Source organism: Bos grunniens, chromosome 8 (assembly GCF_055505025.1).
Source record: "Bos grunniens cultivar Pamir isolate PY7600 chromosome 8, Bosgru_T2T1.0, whole genome shotgun sequence".
NCBI lineage: Eukaryota > Metazoa > Chordata > Mammalia > Artiodactyla > Bovidae > Bos > Bos grunniens.
Genome location: NC_141172.1, coordinates 68,730,971 through 68,752,234, shown reverse-complemented (window position 1 = coordinate 68,752,234; position 21,264 = coordinate 68,730,971). Strand labels below are relative to the sequence as shown.

The following is a 21,264-nucleotide window of genomic DNA, read 5'->3' as shown; positions in this document are numbered from 1 at the left end:
GATGAGCACAAGTGCTAATGGACACATGGGGAGACCAGGTTTGGAGGAGTTAATTCCCTTGTTCAGGGTCACATAGCTGGTAAACAGCAGCTGAAATTTTAAGTTCAGCTCCAGGTCAACTTAAAGCTACAGCAAGCCTAGTAAACTCCATGTTTGCCAAACCTGTCACTGCCTTCTCTACACACTCATCAATGATTTACTGATGTCAGACAGAATGTGTCGATGTTATCTCTTAGGGTCCTCACGGGACCCTGTGTGCTAGCTATTGTTCCCATTTTATTTTCGTTTTTTAATATTCATTCATTTATTTGGCTACACTGCATCTTAGCTGTAGCACAAAGGATCTTCACTATGGTGAAGATCACTAAGGTTTTCACTATGGTGCACAGGATTTTTTTTTTTTTTCTCCTAGTTGTGGCAAGTGGGATTAGTTCCCTAACCAGGAATCGAAACTGGGCCCCCAGCATTGGGATTGAGGATTCTTAGCCCCTGGATTACCAGGGAAGTCCCTGTTCCCATTTTAACCTTTTTTTTTTTCCTGGCTATTCTGGGTCTTTGTTGCTGTGTTCAGGCTTTCTCTCGTTGCAACAAGAGGTGGGTACTACTACTCTTGTTGTGGAGTACAGGCTCTAGGCGTGTGGGCTCGGCTCAGTAGTTGTGGTACTTGGGCTTAATTGCCCCACAACATGTGGGATCGTCCCAGACCAGGAATAGAACCTGTGTCCCCTGCATCCAGAGTGTGGAGTCTTAGCCACTGAACCACCAGGGATGTCCTTTTTCCAATTTTAAATGAGGAAGCAGGCTCAGAGAGGACACATGACTTCCCCTGGTTACTCCACCTGTACCACTGCCCAGCCCCACCTCCTTAACCAGGCTTTCCTCTCAATCCCCTGCCCAGATACATAGCGTCATGTCCATGGTGGGGCATCACACAGCAGACTTGTCCCAAACCAGACTGCACCTCAATGCTCAGCTGCATCCTTGCCTTTTTGGTCTTACCCCCTCCCAGAGATGTGGCCTTCTTTAAATGTCTCATTGGAGGATGCTTGGGATCGTCATGGGTTCCCGGGTGGCACAGTAGAAAAGAATCCATCCGCTTACCAATGCAGGAGACTCGGGTTCAATCCTAGGTCGGGAAAATCCCCTGGAGAAGGAAATGGCAAGCCACCCAGTATTCTTGCCTGCAGACTCCCATTGACAGGAGGCAGTAGGCTACAGTCCATGGGGCTGCAAAGAGTTGGACACAACTGAAGTGAATAAAACAACAACATTAATATCTTGATAAGGCCCTTGTTCCTGGGTGCTGGGCAAGAGGTAAAAGGAAAGATCTGGGACATGTTCCCGAAGGTGCCCCAGCAGGACAGGGAATACAATGTGAGGACACGGCAGCTCCCAATTCCATCGCCTAAGGCCTGGTGACCTTGGTAGTGGGCACTTGCAGGTCAATGGCTTTATTCTCAAAAAAACTAAAACCGTAGTCAAGACATCACTGACTTGGGCCCTTGCTCCTACTTCCCCATAAATTGAAGGAAATACATAGAGACTTTCCCTGATTAAAACTGACTCCCTGGGGAGGCTGGTTCCCCATGGGTCTATGCTAAACTGTTCTTTCGTCCCAGAGCAGAGCCAAAGTGGATGACAAAGTGTTCTGAGCACACTGGGGCCCTGAGGCAGTGGGCCAAGCCGCGACTCAAGCCCGCAGGGCCTGTTCGTGGCTACAGGCAGATGCCCCATGGCCCACGTTGGCACCCTGGCCTGGGCTGGGTCTCCAGCTCCCCCCAAAGGGGATGGAGCCTCAGATGGGGTTCAGAGCATCTCTGACGGCTCCTCCCCTCCCGCTCCCTGCCTTCTTCCTGGTGTCATCGCTATTGACAGAGGATTATGTAACCTCCAAGGAAGGGAGGCCTGGAGTTCTCCCCAAAGCAGGCGAGTGAATCTGTTCTCACTGCCGTCATTTTCTCAGCAGGAACCTGCTCCATGCCGACTGGATTTAGGGGTTTTTCCTGGATGCTTCTGTTTCATTTAACATGCAAGGGCTAATAACTTGTCACAATTCAATAAGGCGGTGGTTACAAACACCCGGGCGGCTGCTTATTTAAATGCAGGTTTGTTAATTAGCTTCTCTTAACAAGGCGTGCGCTAAATCAGGCACCCGGCTGGCAGCACCCAAGCCTGTCATGTCTCCCGGGATGCAAGGTTGGCTACGGGGGTCACATACACTGGCTGCAACAAGGCCAGAACTCAAGCTAGGAGGTCCGTCCCGGCCACTCCTCTGCCTCAGTTTCCTTAAAACAAGACACTGATGAGAGATCTTTAAAAGCAAGTACAGGGTAGCTATGGTCTGCCTCTTCTGCCTGCTCTGGTCCTTTTTTTGGCCTCAGAGTCCTGAGTGCATCCTTCCCTCCAGGTGTATTCTTGTCTTTACTCCTGTTGTCATCCTTCCTGGCCACCACCTCTCTGCCGAACCTTCTGTCACGTGTTTCCCAGCCCTCTCTGATGCCCGTCTCCCCTTATACATCCCTCGGTTCTCAGTTTTGGTGGTGGGGTCCCAGTGATGGGAACAGAAGAAACAGAGCAAAGCTGGAGTGCCTGTTGCATGCCAGATGGGCATGTCCCACGACCCATCTCTGTCATTCTCACCCCAGCGTAGAGATCAGGGGTCCTCATCCTCCTGGGTCCCAGAGAGGCTACCTCACTCAGCAGTGAGTTGCTCTGGGCCTGTCCTTTCAGGCATGGCTCTGAGACCTACCCCTCTCCACTCCTGGTGCACACGACGTGCTCAAACTGCAGGTAGTGAAGTGAGAGGTCCTCATGCCTGCATCTTGGTGACCTCTCCTCTGAGATCCGGTGGAGCACCCTGACCCTGGTGGAATCTTGGAGTTTGATTTTACCCAGGGCCTTCCGGCCTCTCCTGGGCACCAGAACACCAGCCACAAGAAAGCTGAGAGAGTCCACAGAAGCAGCAAGGCCACCACTCTTGGAGGGCCCAGCCCTTTGCACACCCCTCCAGGGCGCCTCGGGGGCACCTTGGCCTGGTGAGGAAGCTGAGGTGGGGCCGTGGTCAGAAGGAGAGGGCATAGACACCCCAGGAGACACTTCTGTACACTCCAGCCCTCTTGATTGGATGGCCACGCCCATCTCTCTTTCCAGGGAAAAAGGATTCAAAGCACAAAGAGAATTGCTTGGCATCATTCACTTATTCTCAAGAAAGGACTGAGAAAAGATCTAAATATAGAACCAAAGCCAAAGTGTGGTTAGAATGGGGAAACAGAGCCTGGAGAAGTCCCAGGCTGCCCAGCCCTTCCCCAGAGAAGCAGGAAGTCCAGCCCACATCCCCGGACCCAAACCTGGGCAATCCTGGCTCAGTGGACAGCGCAGGTGTGCCTGGTTTATGAAACTCCCAGCCAGTGCTGCTGGCTGAGGTTGGACCTGGGGCCTGAGCAGAAAGGTTGGGGGAACCAGGGGGGCTTCCCATGGTCCTGGCAGAAGTGAGCACCAGGATCCTGGAAGCCAATCGCTAGGACATAGGCACTCAGCACTGACCCCAGGTGTGCTGTGGTAGGGGACTGTCACTCTCAGACGCCCTAAAACAAGCTGTTTCCACTGCTGAGCAGGCCTCTAATAACAGAAATGATCCATAATCCTTGGAGGATCATAGACCCCAATGTTATGAAAGCTCTGGGCCTCTGTCTCTAGAAAAATATGCAGGCAAGGATGCACAAACGTATTGTTGTTGTTCAGTCACTCAGTCATGTCCGACTCTTTGCAACCCCACGGACAGCAATACGCCAGGCTTCCCTGTCTTTCACTATCTCCCCAAGTTTGCTCAAACTCATGTCCATTGGGTCTGTGATGCCATCCAACCATCTCATCCTCTTTCGCCCCCTTCTCCGCAAATGTCTAGTTTGGCAATCTCTGGACACTTACAGACCCCCACGAAGCAGTTCATGAATCCTAGGTTGAGATCTCCCGCTTAAAGAAGTTCTAAGAGACTTCGCTCCTAATTAAGACTCCTGTGTGTCAGGATGAGCTTTTCTGTATGTGATCCAAAGAAATCCTGTCTGATAACTGAAGTGCTCTAAAACTCTCTGATGGATGGTGTGGGTATTTTCATGCCTTGAAGGCAGAGGTCTGGACCTGCCAGTTTGCACAATGCTTAGGGCATAGTACGTTCTCTGCAGATTTGCGGTGAGTGAATGAGCGAGTTTGCTACCTGCTGTGTGATTTGGTACCATGTGGTTTTTATAACTCAAACGATCGTCCTTCAGAGGTGGTACTGAATCCACGAATCAGACCTTTGTATCATCAGGACTGACATCAGGGTCTTTGAAAGAGGATGTGAGAGGACATGCCGGGCACCTCTGCCTGGTGTTTCCAGTTCCCACCTCCATCGCATTGGGGCATCTCTGTCCCATGAAGGCTGACCTGTGCAGTAGGGAGGGAGTCAGAGGAGACAGAAGGACATGACACCCCTGCCACAAGACACGGAGAGTAAGCAGGGCACCCTGGCCCGCAGGCCCTGGTCTTAGGACGTGGTGGTACCCGAAGGTACCTGGACCTCGTTAAGGTGGGCCACCTCCCCCACCACCACCCAAGGAGAGCAGTGAGGAGAGCCAGCCACGTCTAAAGTCAACATGGCGCTTCCAGAAACGAGCCGGGAACTCTAAGCTGGGCCCAGCCTCCAGGCCTGAAAATGTGAGGGTCTAGAGCTAGAGCGGGGGCTGACACCAGGCAGGGCGCTCAGTCTCCCAGATTTCTCCCGGTGGCTGGGCCACATGACATCGCCAACTGAGGCGGGGAGTGGCTGTGTGGGAGGCCTGGGTACAGGGGGAGGGAACTCCTACCCCCGCCCAGGCCTTGGATCATTTGAAAGGCAAATGTGCTGGGTTGCCTAGGGAACGGAAGAAAAGGGACTTCCCTAGCACCGGTGACTAGTAAGGGATGGAGAAGAGAGCTGTGATGCTGAGAAAATTGTTTCCAAAAAAAAAGTAAAAAGCGGTGACTAAGCAGCCCTGGTTATGTAAAGCGATCCCTGAGGAAGTGTGGGGAAAAGCCTGGAACCCACCCCCGGGGCCCTCCTCCCCTCTCCCAGCCTGGTTCCTGCTGCCATGGGGAGTTTCCACCAGCCTCTGCCCCCTCCCCTACTCCCCGGAACTCCCTGCTCCTCCTTAGGACCCAGAAGGAGCCAGCCCCTAGCCTGAAGCTGGGCTCTCGCTGTCAAGGGCAACCAAGCCTGATGGGTGGGACACAAAGAAGGGGATGCCTTCCTTGATCCCTTTGGGGCAATTCTGGCACCTCTGCTTAGAACAGAGCACCCCGGGTCAGCCCAACAGGTGGCAAAGGGTCATTTTGCCAACCCAGAATCAGGGGCAATTCCACTCTGAAGACCAGAGTTCCACATTCAAGCCCCAACACAGCTGGTTGCTCACTGGGAACCTGGGCAAGTTACCGAACCTCTTTGAGCTCGTTTCCTAGGTTGTACATGGGAGCTGACATCTACCCCCAAAGCTACTGGAGTAATGAGCTAGGTAGGACAACCCTTGTGCAATTCCAGGCATGAGGCGGACACATGGCGGGCACTCAACACGTGTTAATTTCTCATCCCCCTAAACAGGAGCCCTAGAGACCCTCCTGTCCTTTTCTGGAAGGGAAAGTCTGCACCTGGTCACTAGATTTACTGGGGATCCAAGGAGTCCAGCCGGCCCTTCAGTGCCTCTGTCTGCTTTCTTCCAGCTGATGAAGGGCCACTGACCCAGACACCTTCTCTGCCTGGTGGGTATGTGACAGGTGAACTTGTGCCTTCAAGCCTCACATCTCCCAACCTGGATATTCTTCCAGTTCCCAGGACCCTCCTTCTGGCTGCCTGGGGAATATCCTCTCCAGAGCAGCCCAGGAAATTAGCAGAACCTCAAATCGTTGATGTTGAGAAGAAAGTGGCTATCCACTCTAGTGTTCTTGCCTCAAGAAACCCATGGACAAAAAAAAAAAAAAAAGAAACCCATGGACAGAGGAGCCTGGTGAGCTACAGTCCATGGGGCTGCAAAGACTCGGACAAGACTGAGTGACTTTCACTTTCACCTTCAAATCATTGATGAGATGTTGACACCCCTAAAATCCCCACCTGCGGTTGAGATAGAAAAGCAAATGCCTCTGGTTCCCCCATTCTCTCTACTGTGCGTCCTTGCAGGTGAAGCAGACCTTTGCTCTGGACAAATGGATTTCAAGGCATAAACTACTCTGGGTCTCAAAAAGCTAGGGTAGGGTCTGGGGAACAAGGGCCTCTGTCACCACTGAAAGTGACCAGGCCTGAGTGGGGAAGGAAGTGGTAATCCATCACCTCCCTCGGGGTACACGGGAAGTAACCCCACTTTTAACTACACCCAGCAGACTGCTGTGTTGCACCCACTCTCAGGGGGTCACGGGTCCAATCGAAATCCCCTAGCCTGTAGCCCAAGCCCTGTGTCCTCTCACGTGTCCTCCTTGGAAGATAACAGCAGCTCATCCCCTTCTGTAGGCGTATATTTCATCAGTCCAAACTATGAAGAAAAATGTCACACAGGGCTCGAGACCTGAAACCTAGCATTTCCCCAGAAGCCTGAAGGGTTGAGAGGGGCCTTCATTCCTTTTAAAACACCGTACCCAGTGCTTCTTTTGAAAGGGTCTTTGAAAGGGTCCCCTGGGTCATGGAGACAGAGCATCAGGCTTCTGGAGCCACTGGGCTGACCCTACAGCAGAAGCCCAGAGGAAAGAGCCGAGACCCCTCAGCAGAGACTGTGGCCACCTCGGACCCCTTACGGCCCTCCCTGCAGCTGCTCACTGCAGGTCCTATTCTGCTCTGCCCCACACTGTACTTATGCCCTAGTTCAGTTCAGTTCAGTCACTCAGTCGTGTCCGACTCTTTTCGAGCCCATGAATCGCAGCACGCCAGGCCTCCCTGTCCATCACCAATTCCCGGAGTTCACTCAGACTCATGTCCATGGAGTCAGTGATGCCGTCCAGCCATCTCATCCTCTGTCATCCCCTTCTCCTCCTGCCCCCAATCCCTCCCAGCATCAGAGACTTTTCCAATGAGTCAACTCTTCCCATGAGGTGGCCAAAGTACTGGAGTTTCAGCTTCAGCATCATTCCTTCCAAAGAAATCCCAGGGCTGATCTCCTTCAGAATGGACTGATTGGATCTCCTTCGGGCTCAAATGCACCTTCTCCCAGGCCCAGCGAGGCCAACGTAGGATTTCTTTTGGAATCCTCAGTACCTCTTCTGCTTGCTGTCAAATTTCAGCTCAACCTCTCCTTTTAGAGCCCAAGCCTTCCTCACCTGTTCCAGTTCTAAGTGCTTCAGTTCAGTTCAGTTCAGATCAGTCGCTCAGTCGTGTCCGACTCTTTGCCACCCCATGAATCGCAGCACGCCAGGCCTCCCTGTCCATCACCAACTCCCGGAGTTCACTCAGACTCACATCCATCGAGTCAGTGATGCCGTCCAGCCATCTCATCCTCTGTCGTCCCCTTCTCCTCCTGCCCCCAATCCCTCCCAGCTTCAGACTCTTTTCCAATGAGTCAACTCTTCGCATGAGGTGGCCAAAGTACTGGAGTTTCAGCTTTAGCATCATTCCTTCCACAGAAATCCCAGGGCTGATCTCCTTCAGAATGGACTGGTTGGATCTCCTTGCAGTCCAAGGGACTCTCAAGAGTCTTCTCCAACACCACAGTTCAAAAGCATCAATTCTTCGGCACTCAGCTTTCTTCACAGTCCAACTCTCATAACCGTACATGACCACAGGAAAAACCATAGCCTTGACTAGATGGACCTTTGTTGGCAAAGTAATGTCTCTGCTTTTAAATATGCTATCTAGATTGGTCATAACTTTCCTTCCAAGGAGTAAGCGTCTTTTAATTTCATGGCTGCAGTCACCATCTGCAGTGATCTTGGAGCCCAAAAAATAAAGTCTGACACTGTTTCCCATGAAGTGATGGGACCAGATGCCATGATCTTCGTTTTCTGAATGTTGAGCTTTAAGCCAACTTTTTCACTCTCCACTTTCACTTTCATCAAGAGGCTTTTTAGTTCCTCTTCACTTTCTGCCATAAGGGTGGTGTCATCTACATATCTGAAGTTATTGATATTTCTCCTGGCAATCTTGATTCCAGCTTGTGCTTCTTCCAGCCCAGCGTTTCTCATGATGTACTCTGCATATAAGTTAAATAAGCAGGGTGACAGTATACAGCCTTGACGTACTCCTTTTCCTATTTGGAACCAGTCTGTTGTTTCATGTCCAGTTCTAACTGTTGCTTCCTGACCTACATATAGGTTTCTCAAGAGGCAGGTCAGGTGGTCTGGTATTCCCATCTCTTTCAGAATTTCCCACAGTTTATTGTGAAAATGAACTAAGTGCTTGCTGCTGCTGCTGCTGCTGCTTGGCCTGCCATAAAAAATTGATAGTCGTGTATGGATGTGAGAGTTGGACTATAAAGAAAGCTGAGAACTGAATTGATGTTTTTGAACTGTGGTGTTGGAGAAGACTCTTGAGAGTGTCTTGGACTGCAAGGAGATCCAACCAGTCAATCCTAAAGGAAATCAATCCTGAATATTCATTGGAAGGACTGATGCTGAAACTGAAACTCCAGTACTTTGGCCACCTGATGCGAAGAGCTGACTCATTGGAAAAGACCCTATTGCTGTGAAAGATTGAAGACAGGAGGAGAAGGAGATGACAGAGGATGAGATGGTTGGATGGCATCACCGACTCAATGGACATGAGTTTGAGCAAGCTCCAGGAGTTGGTGATGGACAGGGAAGCCTAGTGTGCTGCAGTCCGTGGGGTTGCAGAATCAGACACAACTGAGTGACCGAACTGAACTGAATTTGCTGGGCCAATGAACATTCCCGGTTGGGACTCTGCCTGGCCTCCCGAACAACTCCTTCTCCCAGTGGAAAGGTAGTGGATGCCAGAATGTAACCCCAGCCCTCACCCCTTGGTTTTTTAGTCCCCCTCATATAATGGGGCAGGGGGTGGGTGGTGCTTCCCAGATGACTCAGTGGTAAAAGAATCCACCTGACAATGCAGGAGACTCAGGTTCAATCCCTGGGTTGGGAAGATCCCCTGGAGGAGGAAATGGTAACCCACTCTAGTGTTCTTGCCTGGGAAATCCCACAGACAGAGGAGCCTGGTGGGCTACAGTCCATGGATTCACAAAAGTGTGGAACACAGCCTAGCGACTAAACAACAACAACATATGATGGATCGGGGGGAGGCTTGTGGCCTGAGCCCTACATGAGCTGAAGAGACCCGCAGGGTTCTTTGTGCAGTCCTGAGACACACATGAAAACATGCAAGTCTTGCAGTCAGAGACACACATGCACCAAGTCTGACCTCCCTCTTACCCAGCTGACCTCTAGCAAGTAAGCCCTTTCCTTCTCTGCTCCTCAGGTTCTCCATCTGTATATTGAGGCCAATACCAGCGACCTCAGGGTTGTGGGGAGCTGGGATACCTGAGACATCTGAAGGCCTCAGAAAAAATTAGGGCAAATATGGGGCACGTTGGACCCCACAGTCGTGTAGAGTTCTCCTGCAGGGACCCTGGGTCCCCATGGTTCTCCTTGCCCTGGATAATGCGCACAGGCAGCCAGGCAGCTGACTCGGTGAGGAAACCCCGGCCCCTGCCTCCCCCGCCTCCCCTGCCCGCCTTCCCACCTCCTCCTCCCCAGAGGCTCATAATTGGTGTTGTGAAGATTAGTCACCGAGACAGCGAGAGTCTGCCTCCCCGACAGCCCGGGCCCCCTACACAGGCAGACGGGCTGAATGCTTAATTGGAGTTCCTCACACCTCCGAGGACAGCCTCCCACCAGTTGACAGGGACACAGAGTCGTGCGCAGGCCCCGACCCTGGAGGAGGGCCAATGAGGAGCCGAGGGCTTCACTGCCCCCCTCCCACAAAGGCCCCCTCCTGGTGACCTCACCAGAACTGGGAGGGAAGGCTAGGAACCTGTGTCAGTGCCCTGAGCCCCAACAAGACTGTGCTTCCAGAACCTTCTCCTAAGAGGCTAGCTGGGAGGATCTCCACCCAGGCCTATTTATCTCAGCAGAAAGGGCGGCCCAGCCCAGCTCCATCAGCAGGATCACAGAAAAGGAATGGGACAACAGGAAGGGAAGGAGAAGATCCCATGTGCAGGGCCCTGGGTGAGGGCTGCTGGGGGGCCTCCACAGCTGCCCCCCGCCCCCGAGAAGCCTGAGAGAGAATCGCAGGGGCAAAACTTGGAGGATGCAGGCTCACTGACTTGTCTTCCCCGGAGGGCAGGAGGTGTTGATCCAGGGGAATGAGGTCCCTTGTCACCTTATCGATGCTGAGCTGGGTGAGGTGGACACTCTCTGGAGATCTCACTCAGAACAAGCAGGAGGCCCAGGTTCAGCTGGGGAGCAGCCCGGAGGGGTGCAGGGGGCGACCAGGGAGAGGACAGGAAGAGTGGAGGCTTCTGCCCTGGGTGTGCAGCTGCCAGAGGGGACTGCCTCATCGGGACTCTGTTTTGCCAAGGGGGGAACTGTCCTGCCCTGAGTTAGGAGGGCCTGGGGAGTAGGGCAGTGAGCGGGGTGGTGGGGGTGGTGCACGGGGCTGGAATGAAGGATCCAGGCTGTGATTTCTCATGGGGAAGCCAGAAAGCTCCAAAAAATCTTCTCCCACACGCCCTCAGCCTCCCCATCTAATTGGATTTTCTCGGCCTCCCACAAGGTTATCCTTAGCACCAGGAAAATGCCTCATGGTTGGATTCTCCCCCCCAGTCTCCCCCCACCAAAGGAAGTCTGGGGCTCAGAACAGCTCTGCCATTCACAACATTTTCCCGATGGCGCTGCCGCAGTCACCGCCCCCAGCTGTGAGGGTGACAGGAGTGCCTGCAGGGAGGTGAGAAGGGGAGCTTCTAAGGGCAGGGCCAGAGCGGGCTGGGAGCTGGGGATGAGCTGCCACCGGAGGCCCTACCCATCTTCTTCAGGGTCCGCCTCTCCCCTGGGGGTCCTGGGGCCACATTCCCCACTCTCCTCTCTGCCCTCTAACTCCCCAGGCCAAGCCCCCCTTCCTTGGCTTCAGTAGCTCTCAGAGCCTAGAAGGATCCCACCCATGGCCTCACCCTCCCCAGTTTAATCCCTGTCTTCCAGTTCACTTCTCCCCAGAATCCACAAAGCCAGGACCACAGCTTCCTGGTGGATCTCCTGCAGCAACAGAGGGCTTGGCCCCTGCTAGAGAGTTACCCTGAGCACAGGGCCACGCCCTGAACCCTCTCTCATACCCCTCATGGGGCTGGGCTCAGGGGAACATTTAAGGGGTTGGTCAGGTGCACTATTCAGGACTCAAGGCCTAGACTTCTGCCCAAAGGGTCTTCTTAGCCCTGCACATCTCAGAGATGTGGAGTTAAGAGCCCATCTCAGGCTGGGGGCCAGCTCCTCCTAGGTCCTGTGGAGGAGCAGGGAATTCTGGTGAAAAAGGGAGGCGGCAGGGACTAGTGGAAACTCCCCAAAGAGGAGCTTCTTCCTATTGACAGGCATCTTGTCTAGGCTAGTCCCAAGAGGGCAGGGTTGGTGCTGGGTGGGGTGCGCGTGACACCTGATGTCACGTATCAAGGGTTCCACACAGAGAAGGTAGGACATTGCTGCCCCTCTGCCCTGTGGTCCTCGCAGTGCGACTGATGTCCATGAGGACCACTAACCTCAGTCAAACCTCTGGTCATGCTTGCCTTTCCCCCAGTATAGCCTGGTGCCGTGTCCCCACCAGCCCCAGCGGCCCTACATGGAGCAGACCTAAATGTTTTCTGGAAGCATCGTCCACAGTCCCAGGTCCAGAGAAAAGGGTCAGGCAGAGGTGCCAGCTGTGCCCAAGCCACACGTCATTCCCCTGGCCCCGCTCTGCCACCATGAGGCACTCACCCGTCTGAACCCCTCAGTGTTTTCAAGCTTCTGGTCTGATAGCGTAAGTTCTGATTTATCCCCTGGACTCTCAAACGTGCCCTTTGGGCGAAGCCTGCCCCACATTTTAGTCTTCACCCTCCTTGCCTTACAGCTAATTTAAGCAAATATTGTTTAAAAAAAGAAAACACCAAGATGCTTGCATATGGCCTGATTTTACCATTTTAATAGTCTCATTGCAGACACACCTCTCCCTCCTCCTGTTCTCTCCTCCTCTTTTCCTCCTCTGATCCCTTCACCTCTCTGCTTCCCCTTCCCCTCTAGCCCTTTCCTCAATCCGCTCTGTCTTCCTTGCATTCTCAGTGGCAGCTGCGGGGTGGGAGGGGCAGGGGCACGTGAAGTAGAGGAGAGAGAGGCCAGGGGCTGCAGCAACCAGAGCACAGCCCCCCTATCCTCTTGTGCAAACCCATGTGGTCCTTGTGGTCCACCGAGTGGTCCTTGTTTTGGTGTTCTTAGGAGTCATATGGCTGGGGTTCCCTAGCCACCACCTCAAGGGCCTGGATCAGAAAATATGCCCTGCCAAATACCCTGTCTGTCTCTGGTTCCATAACCAGTTCCTAAGCTCATGGCCAAGGATGGTGTTTGAACCAGTTGGGAAATAGATGGTGGGATCCAAGCTATGGAGGAATCAGCATTTGCAAATGGGGAAAGAAACAGCATCAAGAAAGGATAAGAGAAAAATGCAGAAAGGACTGGACTGATGATGGAAGTGGTGGTGAAGGAGGGTGCGGGAGGATGGAGCAGCCACTGGGATGAAAGGCCAGAGGTTTGCAGGCTAAGGGCAAGGTGGCTGGCTCAGATGGTAAAAGAAACCTGCCCACAATGCAGGAGACCCAGGTTCAACCCCTGGGTCAGGAAGATCCTCTGGAGAGGGTAATGGCAACCCACTCCAGTATTCTTGCCTGGAAAATTCCATGGAAAGAGGAGCCTAGTGGGCTACAGTACATAGGGTCGCAAAGAGTCGGACACAACTGAGTGACTAACACTAAATAACCAATAAAATGAGTGCATCCAGCCCAGCTGCTGTTCAAAGGGTCTCATGTGGGGCCAGGAAAAGCCCTGTGTTGCTTTTGAAAGACTGTCTTTGTACCTTAGAGAACTTTCATGTTTTCCATCATCCATGAGAAACGGGAGAGATGCAGGGATGACAAAAGGTCTGCAATGGTCTCTACAGACCCAGGTACCCCCTCACCCGAAACCCCTTGGTGGGGGGGATCCCCAACACCTGAGCTCCAACTTCAGCGTTTCAGCATCCAGTTCTTCAGAGAAACCACTGCCCATGAGGCTCTCCAAGTGCTGCTCTGGCGTAGGGGTGAAGAAGGGTGGTCCCCAGGCCCTCCTGAGGGAGGTGATGGCATCTGCCCTAGGCAACCCTGGCCACTGACCCACCTGCCTCCCAGGCTGGAGATGCCCCTGGGGGTGCCTATGAAGCCCCATTGTTTTGGGGGTGCACCCAGATGACCCTGGTCATCCCCTATGGGGAAAGATGGGTGGGAAAATCTCCCCGCCAGTGCCTCCAGTAAGGGAAAGCCCGCAAGAGCCTAGGAGTCAGGCAATCCTTCCTGCCCACTCAGAGATTCCGGAAGCCCTTCAAGTCGGGAGAACCCGCCTCCCCAACCTCTCTCTCTCTTCTCGCTTCCCCTGTCTGTCTCCTTCCCGCGACTCCTGTGAGTGCACAGGAGGGCTGAGGGAAGCCCCGTGAGCCTGTGATGAACGGAGCTAATTTCTAGTTTGCTGGTATGCCGCAGAGAGGCTGCTGCCTCCGTTCCCCTCCTTCCCAGCAAACCCTCTCCCACACACAGACAAATAGGCTGCATATTTAATTGGAATTCCTCACACCTACAGGGTAAAGCCTTGTCAGTAGAAATAGAGCCCACAGCCAGCTGGCTTCCCCCATTCCACCCACCTTGTCTCTTAAAAAGAAATCCCCCCCCCCATACGTGAACACCCACCCACGGTCCCTTACACGTCCCTCCCAGCATGGTTGTAAAGGAAGGATTCATTGGCAGTGACGCTCCTTTTCTGGGCGGATACAGCTGGGCCCACCCGGCAGAGACCACCCAGAGGCTCCTCCCTGGCAGATGGGCCCTGGCTGCCTTGTCATCACCCACCTCAGGAACCCCTTGGCCAAAGCTCTTAAAGCTCTGGGGTCCCTGGATGCTGCTGAGAGGCACTGGCTGCTTGGGTATCAGAGATCTGGTGATGTAGGAGGAAGGGGAGCCAGGAAATCCTAGAACATCACCTAGAAGCGTGTGCATGTATGCTGAGTCACCGCCAACTCTTTGGGACCCCATGGATGGTAGCCCGCTAGGCTCCTCTGTCCATGGGATTCTCCAGGCAAGAATACTGGAGTGAGTTGCCATGTCCTCCTCCAGGGGATCTTCCCAACCCAGAGATCAAACCTGCGTCTCATGTCTCTTGCATTGGCAGGCGGATTTTTGACCACTAGCAACACCTGGGAAGGCCCATCATCTAGAAGAGACACAGCCAAACCTGGTTCTCCACTCCTGGGACACTGCCTTGCCTCTTTCTCCATGGAGTCTCTCCCCAGACAGGGTGGGGGTGGCACACAGAAGCTGGCAGGACTGAGGAAGATGGGGCCCAGGGGAGGAGAAGGGGAGAGACGGGAGGGCCCAGAAGTGTCGGCAACGGAGAAGGGATGAAAGACCCCAAGGAGTCCTTCCAGGGGAGAGTCAACTTTGTCTATTTCCCAAAGATAAAGGCAGAGATCTCCTGGGGAGGCCACAGTCCTCTGGACGGCCTCAGAGATGCCCCACCTGAGCTCTGCCCAGGAGCCGCATCCTGGTGGGGACAGATGGGCCAGAGCTCACCACCGGCACCCCCAGAACAGGAACACCCCTCTCTCCACTGAAATCCCGGGTCAGCAGCCTCAGCCGGGTTTGCAGGACCTCCTCTCCATTGTCGGGGATTTTCCCCTTGGCACCTATTCCTTCCTCCCCTGGCGCCCGGCCCCACCAAACCTGTGTGTCAGTGAGCAGACAGATGCCTATGGGGCTTGGAGGAACGATGTGACATCCTCTTTCTCCCCCACAAAATATCATCTCAGTTTGCCTGAAAGTTCACCATTAGTGACTCATTTCTTTGGGTTAAACATAGCCCTCCCTTTTGAAATGCAGCTGCTCGAGGAAAGGGTAACTCATTGAGTTCTCAACATTCTAGTGTGAATGAGGATAGAGATGCTATCTCCGAGTCTGCCAGGAAGGGCAGAAGAGGAAGTGGAGAAGGAGTCGGAGAGGAGGAAGGGAAGCTATTGAAGCAGAAGGGACCAAAGAAAGGACTGGAAAACAGCAGCTCTGTTCTCCCTTGAGTGCCAAAACGCCAACAGTGAATCAGAGAAGCCCCTTTGTTTAGGTGATTTCCCAGGCGGCTCAGTGGTAAAGGATCCACCTGCCAGTGCAGGAGATGGGCGTTTGATTCCTGGGTCGGGAAGGTATCCCAGAGAAGGAAATGACAACCAGATCAAGTATTCTTGTCTGGAAAATTCCATGGAAAGAAGGAGCCTGGTGGGCTACAGTGCATGGGATCATGAAGAGTCGGACACGACTGAGCAACTAAGCACACACACACACGGGTTTATATAGGTAGAGCCTCTGCGATTGACAAAGGACTCGCACACCCACCCCCATTCCGTCCTCACAGCTTCTGTGAAGCAGAAACAGGGAGGTTGTTGTGCCCATTTTCCAGTTGGAGAGACTGAGCCTCTTGGACTTTGGAGGACTTGCCATCCAGCCAGTGAGCAGAGGACCTGAGCCCTCTACCTCCTTTGTACAGAAGCTGCCCTCACTGAGTTCACCTTCTCCCTAACTCACCAACGGTCTCTGATCAGAACAGGAAAGGTGCTGGTAGAGGAACAAGAGGGAAAATGGGGCCAGGAAGGGGTCAGGGGATGGAGAGGGCAAATGCAAGACAGTGAGGGCAGAGAGCATACTCCAGGTCCTGAAGCCTCTGCCCCAACCTAGAGAGGAGATATGGATGGAGGGCACAGACCCTTCCCCCACCGCTGGTGGCAAGTCTGATGCCAACATCTGGGACATCCCCCACATCCTTCAGTTGGCAGCTTCACTCCCCAAGCCTCCACGCAGAGGCCAGGAAGACCCGAGAAGGGTTTTGCTGGCCTTAGGGGTGAGGAGGAGGCCAGTTGTGGACAGAGCGGTGTAGGCTGGACCCAGGAAGGGTCTCCAAGGAGACAGGGGAGCAGGAAGAGACCCCAGGAGCCCTGCCAAGACCACGCTCCCACCCAGGGGCTTCCACGCTCAGCTTCTCCTCCTCCCTTCCTGTCCCTTCTTCTGTTTCCACCTTTTTCCCTCTCACAGTCCTGTCTTCAAGACAAGTCACAGTTGTGTCTTCCAGCTTTCCACCCTGCAGGAAGTGGTTGGTCCACCATATTGAAACTGTCCCCCGCGTCTCCTTCTTAATGAGCCAGGTTAAATATGCTGTAATCAGAGTAATAATACACCTGGGCTGGTTCTCCAGAGAACTGCCTTTTGTACGGCAATAGGACATTAATAGCAATTATTCTGCTTTGTAATTGGAGCTTTAAATACTAATTCAAACAGCCAGAGGAAAACCAATTAGTGCTAATTTATCTCTATGTGTTTTCCAGAGCTGGTGTCTGTCACACTGTGAAGAAATAGGTTGGTAATTAGTACAGTTGGGTGGTAGATAGAAGTAATTATCAGATTCTTTCATTTTTCTTTGGAAAAAAAAAAAGTGGGTGGGGGTGGGGAGGGCTGGGGTAGGTAGGTTCTGTAAAGTCTTTGTTCCCTTGGAATTTAAAGGGAGGGCCTGAGCTGATTCTGAGATGCCAGCCCTGAGCATCTCAGCTGTACAGGTATTTCCAAGGCCGGTGGGCTCCAGTAGAGGTTGCCTTGAAGGCCTTGACCAGGAGCCTCCAGCTAATAGGCTCGTAGAAGTTCCGCCGGCAACATTACACGAAGCAGAGCATTTCCAGGGAAGGGCTGATGAGACCCAAATCCAAGCTGACCAAAGAAGTAATGGGACAGGGGGCCCTGGTGCCAGGCCAGCTGTGTGACCTGGATGGAGGCACTAAACCTCTCCGAACATTGGTCTCCCCATTTGTAAAATGGACAGAATAATGCCTATCTCACAGGGTCATTGTAAGGATTGAATCAAAGAAAATAATGCTTGTAATGAGCCTAAAACCCAGTCACAATAGGTATGAGTTACTGAATGCAAACCATTTGCCCAGGATTCTTCTAATGATTTTGTATATATTATTATTATCTCTAACCCTCCAGAGCCATGGGTTGACGCACTCTACTAGTTCAGTTCCGTTTCCTCTCCTATCCATACCTTTCACCAAATATGCAAGAAGAAAAGTTATTAGTCTCAATAAGCTTCGGTTTCCTCATCCATGTAATAGAGGTGAAATAGTACTTCCCTTATGATGTAATTATGACAATTAGAGACAAAGATTCTAAAAGCTCTTAGCAGGGGTCTATTATAATTATCAATATTATTTTTTAAATATTTAAAAAATATTTTTACTTAGTTATTTGGCTGTTCCAGATCTTAGTTGTGGCACACAGGATCTTCCATCTTCGCTGTGGCTTGTAGGATTTTTTACTTGTGGCAAGCAAACTCCTAGTTGCAGAAATCAGGATCTTTAGTTGCAGATGGATCTTTAGTTGCAGGATCTTTAGTTCCCTGGCCAGGGATGGAACTCAGGACCCCTGCACTGGGAGCATGAAGTCTTAGCCACTGAAGCTCCCGGGAAGTGTCAATTATCAACATTATTAAATTATCACTTCATTGCTGGTAGTTTTGTCATCACCTACACAAATCCTCTACTGAAAGATACAGCACTATCGGTACATTTCATTAACTAATCCTCGAGGACTCATCAAACGTCTGATATATACTCACTACTGTAGCAAGCCTGCTCGCACCATTTCAAAACATAAAGTTAACACACCCTGAACAAGATGGGAAGACAATGGCATTTCACAGAGCTTCACTGTTTATACAGTGCCGTCACATGTATCATTCCAGTACCTTTTCACAAGTAGGCAGGTGGAGATTGACTTCATTCCCATTTTACAGGTAGGAAAATGGGGCTCAGAGAATTTGTGACTTGCTCAAGAAAGTGGTAGAGTCAGAACCAACTCCCAGGCTTTTGGCAGCACAGTCTACCTAGTCACTCACTAAATGCTTGTTGAATGAATAAGTCTGCTTTCTACTAAACCCTATCGCCTAAGCCGCCAACTTAGGGATATCTCATTCCATTGCATGAGAGGCAAGGCTGATCAAGGAGAGGTGAGACGGAGGTGCAGAAATCTTCAGGGGGAGATGGGCCGTGGCAGGGCTGGACAGCTTTGCTCAGCCTAAACCAGGCTTCTGAACATGTTGAATTAGTGTTGGTGGTGTTGTTCAGTCGCTAAGTCATGTCTGACTCTGAGACCCCGTGGACTGCAGCACGTCAGGTCTCCCGTCCCTCACTGTCTCCCAGAGGTCACCCAAGTTCATGTCTGTTGAATCAGTGATGCTATCCAACCATAGTATTTATTGAACTAGTAGGTAACATTAAAAACTAGGGAGACTGCATTTAGTGACCTGGGTGAAGATCTGTCAAACGAGACCATCTCCTCTTCTCTCAGGTAGCATCCCACCCACACAGGGGACCCGCCTGGACCCTACAGGCACATGAGGTGTGACCGGGCTGGGCCTCTGTGTACAGCCATGTGAGGTAGGGAGAGTGAGCAGGATGTAGAGCGTGTGGCTTTGGCAAAGAGCCCAGGAGGGGCCAAACACAATGTTCGAGAAGCAGGGGCTAAACTGGCCTAGCAGCTCAAGAGGGTAAGTGCTGGGGAAGGGAGAGGCCGTGGTTGGTAAGATAGAATTGGCCATAACACAGCAGAGAGCCCTGGAGAAGGAAATGGCAACCCACTTTCAGTATTCTTGCCTGGAAAAATTCTTGCCTCCACGGACAGAGGAGCCTGGCAGGCTACAGTCCATGAGGGTCTTAAAAGAGTCGGACGTGACTTAGTGACTAAATAACAAAAGAAGAATGGCAGAGGACAAGTGTGACCAGCACTGCCGGCTAGTTATTCACAGCTCCCGTAGAAGGGACAAATGGGCGGCCTGTACCCTGCCCATCAACCACTCACTCAGTCCAGGAGCTGCCTCCTCCTTGAAGAAAGGGAGGCCTTCTTTCTTCTTATATTTTTTTAAAAATATATTTATTTATTTTGGCTGCACTGGGTCTTAGTTTTGGCACTCAAGATCTTTAGTTGCAGTAAGTAAACTCAGTCATAGCATGTGGGATCTAGTTCCCTGACCAGGGATTGAACCTGGACCCCCTGCATTGGGAGTGTAGAGTCTTAGCCACTGGACCACCAGAGAAGCCCCAGGGAGCCTTTTTTCTAATCACTCACAGGCACCCACCATATGCTCGTCAAGTTGTGGGCTTCAACTCAGAGGAGCACTGGTTTCCTGTGGGCCAGCGGCTGACCAAGATTAGACGTGTTTCAGAGGCAGTGCTTGAGAAGGTGGTAGAGGTGGCAGGGTAGACAGAAGGGGGGTCAGAGAGGCTGAGGAAAGGCAAGCATAGATGACGTGATTGTGGCAAGAATGGGGAGACATGAAAAAAAGAAGAGGGTGTGGGCATGTGGGCACAAGCAAGAGACGACCTGGACATATATAACAATAATATATGCTATGACTGGAGGCTGACGGATAATTTTAATCATATTCTTTTTGGTTATTGGTGCTTTCTAAATTTTCTACATTGAGCATAGTTCTCTGATATACTAAGAAAAACAATGAAACTTATTTTTTTAAAAAGGAAGGGACATATGCTGGAGACATTCGGAAGGAGAACTGACAGAATTTGATAAGTGATAAGATAAGGCTGATAAAGGAGAAAGATGAATCAAAAATAACTTAGAGGTTTTGAGACTGGGTGATTGGGAGAATGTCAGGGAGAGGGAAGTTAGGTGGAGGGTTAGAGAGTGGGGACAGTACCCTTTCAAGTGAGGCAGTGGAGGGTTTTCATTCTTGCGGCAGAAAAGGAAGGAATGCCCCTGAGAGGGTCCCTGCTCACAGGCTGCAGGCTACCCCGGGGTCAAGAGAACTAGGGACACCCTTACCAGTGCTCCATCCAGAGCTGCAGGCAGATCTGCCTTTTTAGGCAGAGAATTAAATAGAGGGCACCCAGGGACTTTCCTGGCAGTCCAGTGGTTAAGACTCTGAGCTTCCACTACAGAGGTTGGGGGTTCAATCCCTGGTCAGGGAACTAAGATCCCACATGCCATGTGGTGTGGTCAAAAAGAAAAAAAAGCACTCAGACAAGACCAGGAATAGACGTGCCCACGACCAGCAGGCCTTCTCAGCCTTGGGACTGGGCTGCTTGTGTCGTAGGGGACCAGGACAAACTCAATGCATGACAGGGAAGGGGGCTGCGAGGCTGCAGAGGATGGAGCAGGCTGGCAGGGAAGCCCCAAGAGTCCCGGTGTCATTGGTGATGGCTGGCCATGGAGGAATGGAAAGCGGGGGAGCTCATCTCTGCATTCCAGAGCCATTCCTCACATGGAGAAGGGTCCTCCTGAATCTTAGCTCCCAGCCTACTGCCTCACCCCCACTTGTCCACAGACACATAGTTAGCCCCTAGAAACCCGTTCTGCTGCTCCTTCCTGACTGGTCTGCAAGGGCTTGGGACCTGCCAGAGCCTCAGAGACCAGCTGTCCCAGGCCCCACAGACACCCAGGACGGGAAAAGACTGTTCCCTGTTGTCTCGAGAACCATCTGCTTCGTATCTACTGGCGACTCTGCCAAGGCTGGGTCTCCTGGGGCTCTAAGGGAAGACTCGCACCCTGCCTAGCATCCCCCCAGCCAGCCCGCAGCGAAGCTGCTGCCTCTTCCACTGGGATCACTTCCTCTCCCCTTCCCCAATCGGCCCTGCCCCCTGTACCCCGTGTGCCAGCCCTCCCGGCTCCAGGGCCAGAGCCGCTTCACTGAACCACCATTGCCTTAAAAGACTCCAAGCTGACTGAGCCCGAGGCCCCACCCGAGGCTGCGTCACCGTTTCCTTGGCAACCGAAAGGGGTGGGTGAAAAGTATCACACAAAGCAAACAAAATGAGCTCCACATTGGTGGCCGGGAGAGTCACCTCAGGATCCAACGGCAGGCAGTGTCTGCTGGACTCTCTCTCGCCGAGGCTGCTCCGGGGGTGGGGGCGAGCTGACAGCCCCCCAGATCCTAGGCCAGGAGCACTTCATAACACACCATGGCCACAGGCGTGCTCTCCCTCCCCCGGGAGCGGTCTTTCTAGGAGAAATG

General features: G+C 52.5%; 1 protein-coding gene across 23 annotated transcripts in view; it reads left to right on the top strand.

Moving 5' to 3' along the window:
• PEBP4 (phosphatidylethanolamine binding protein 4) overlaps positions 1-21,264 on the top strand; it is a 244,866-nt gene that overhangs the window by 164,412 nt on the left and 59,190 nt on the right. For 2 of the 23 annotated variants that reach the window (XM_086416275.1, XM_086416277.1), the window contains exon 5: positions 5,615-5,997. The exons of 18 other annotated variants lie outside the window; for them this stretch is intronic. In XM_086416275.1, the coding sequence (XP_086272401.1) occupies positions 5,615-5,623 (9 nt within the window). In that variant the 3' untranslated portion in view covers positions 5,624-5,997. Of the gene's footprint in view, positions 1-5,614; positions 6,163-21,264 lie in introns of those variants that run through there. 3 more of the 23 variants (XM_086416278.1, XM_086416279.1, XM_086416273.1) reach the window with 3 other exon arrangements.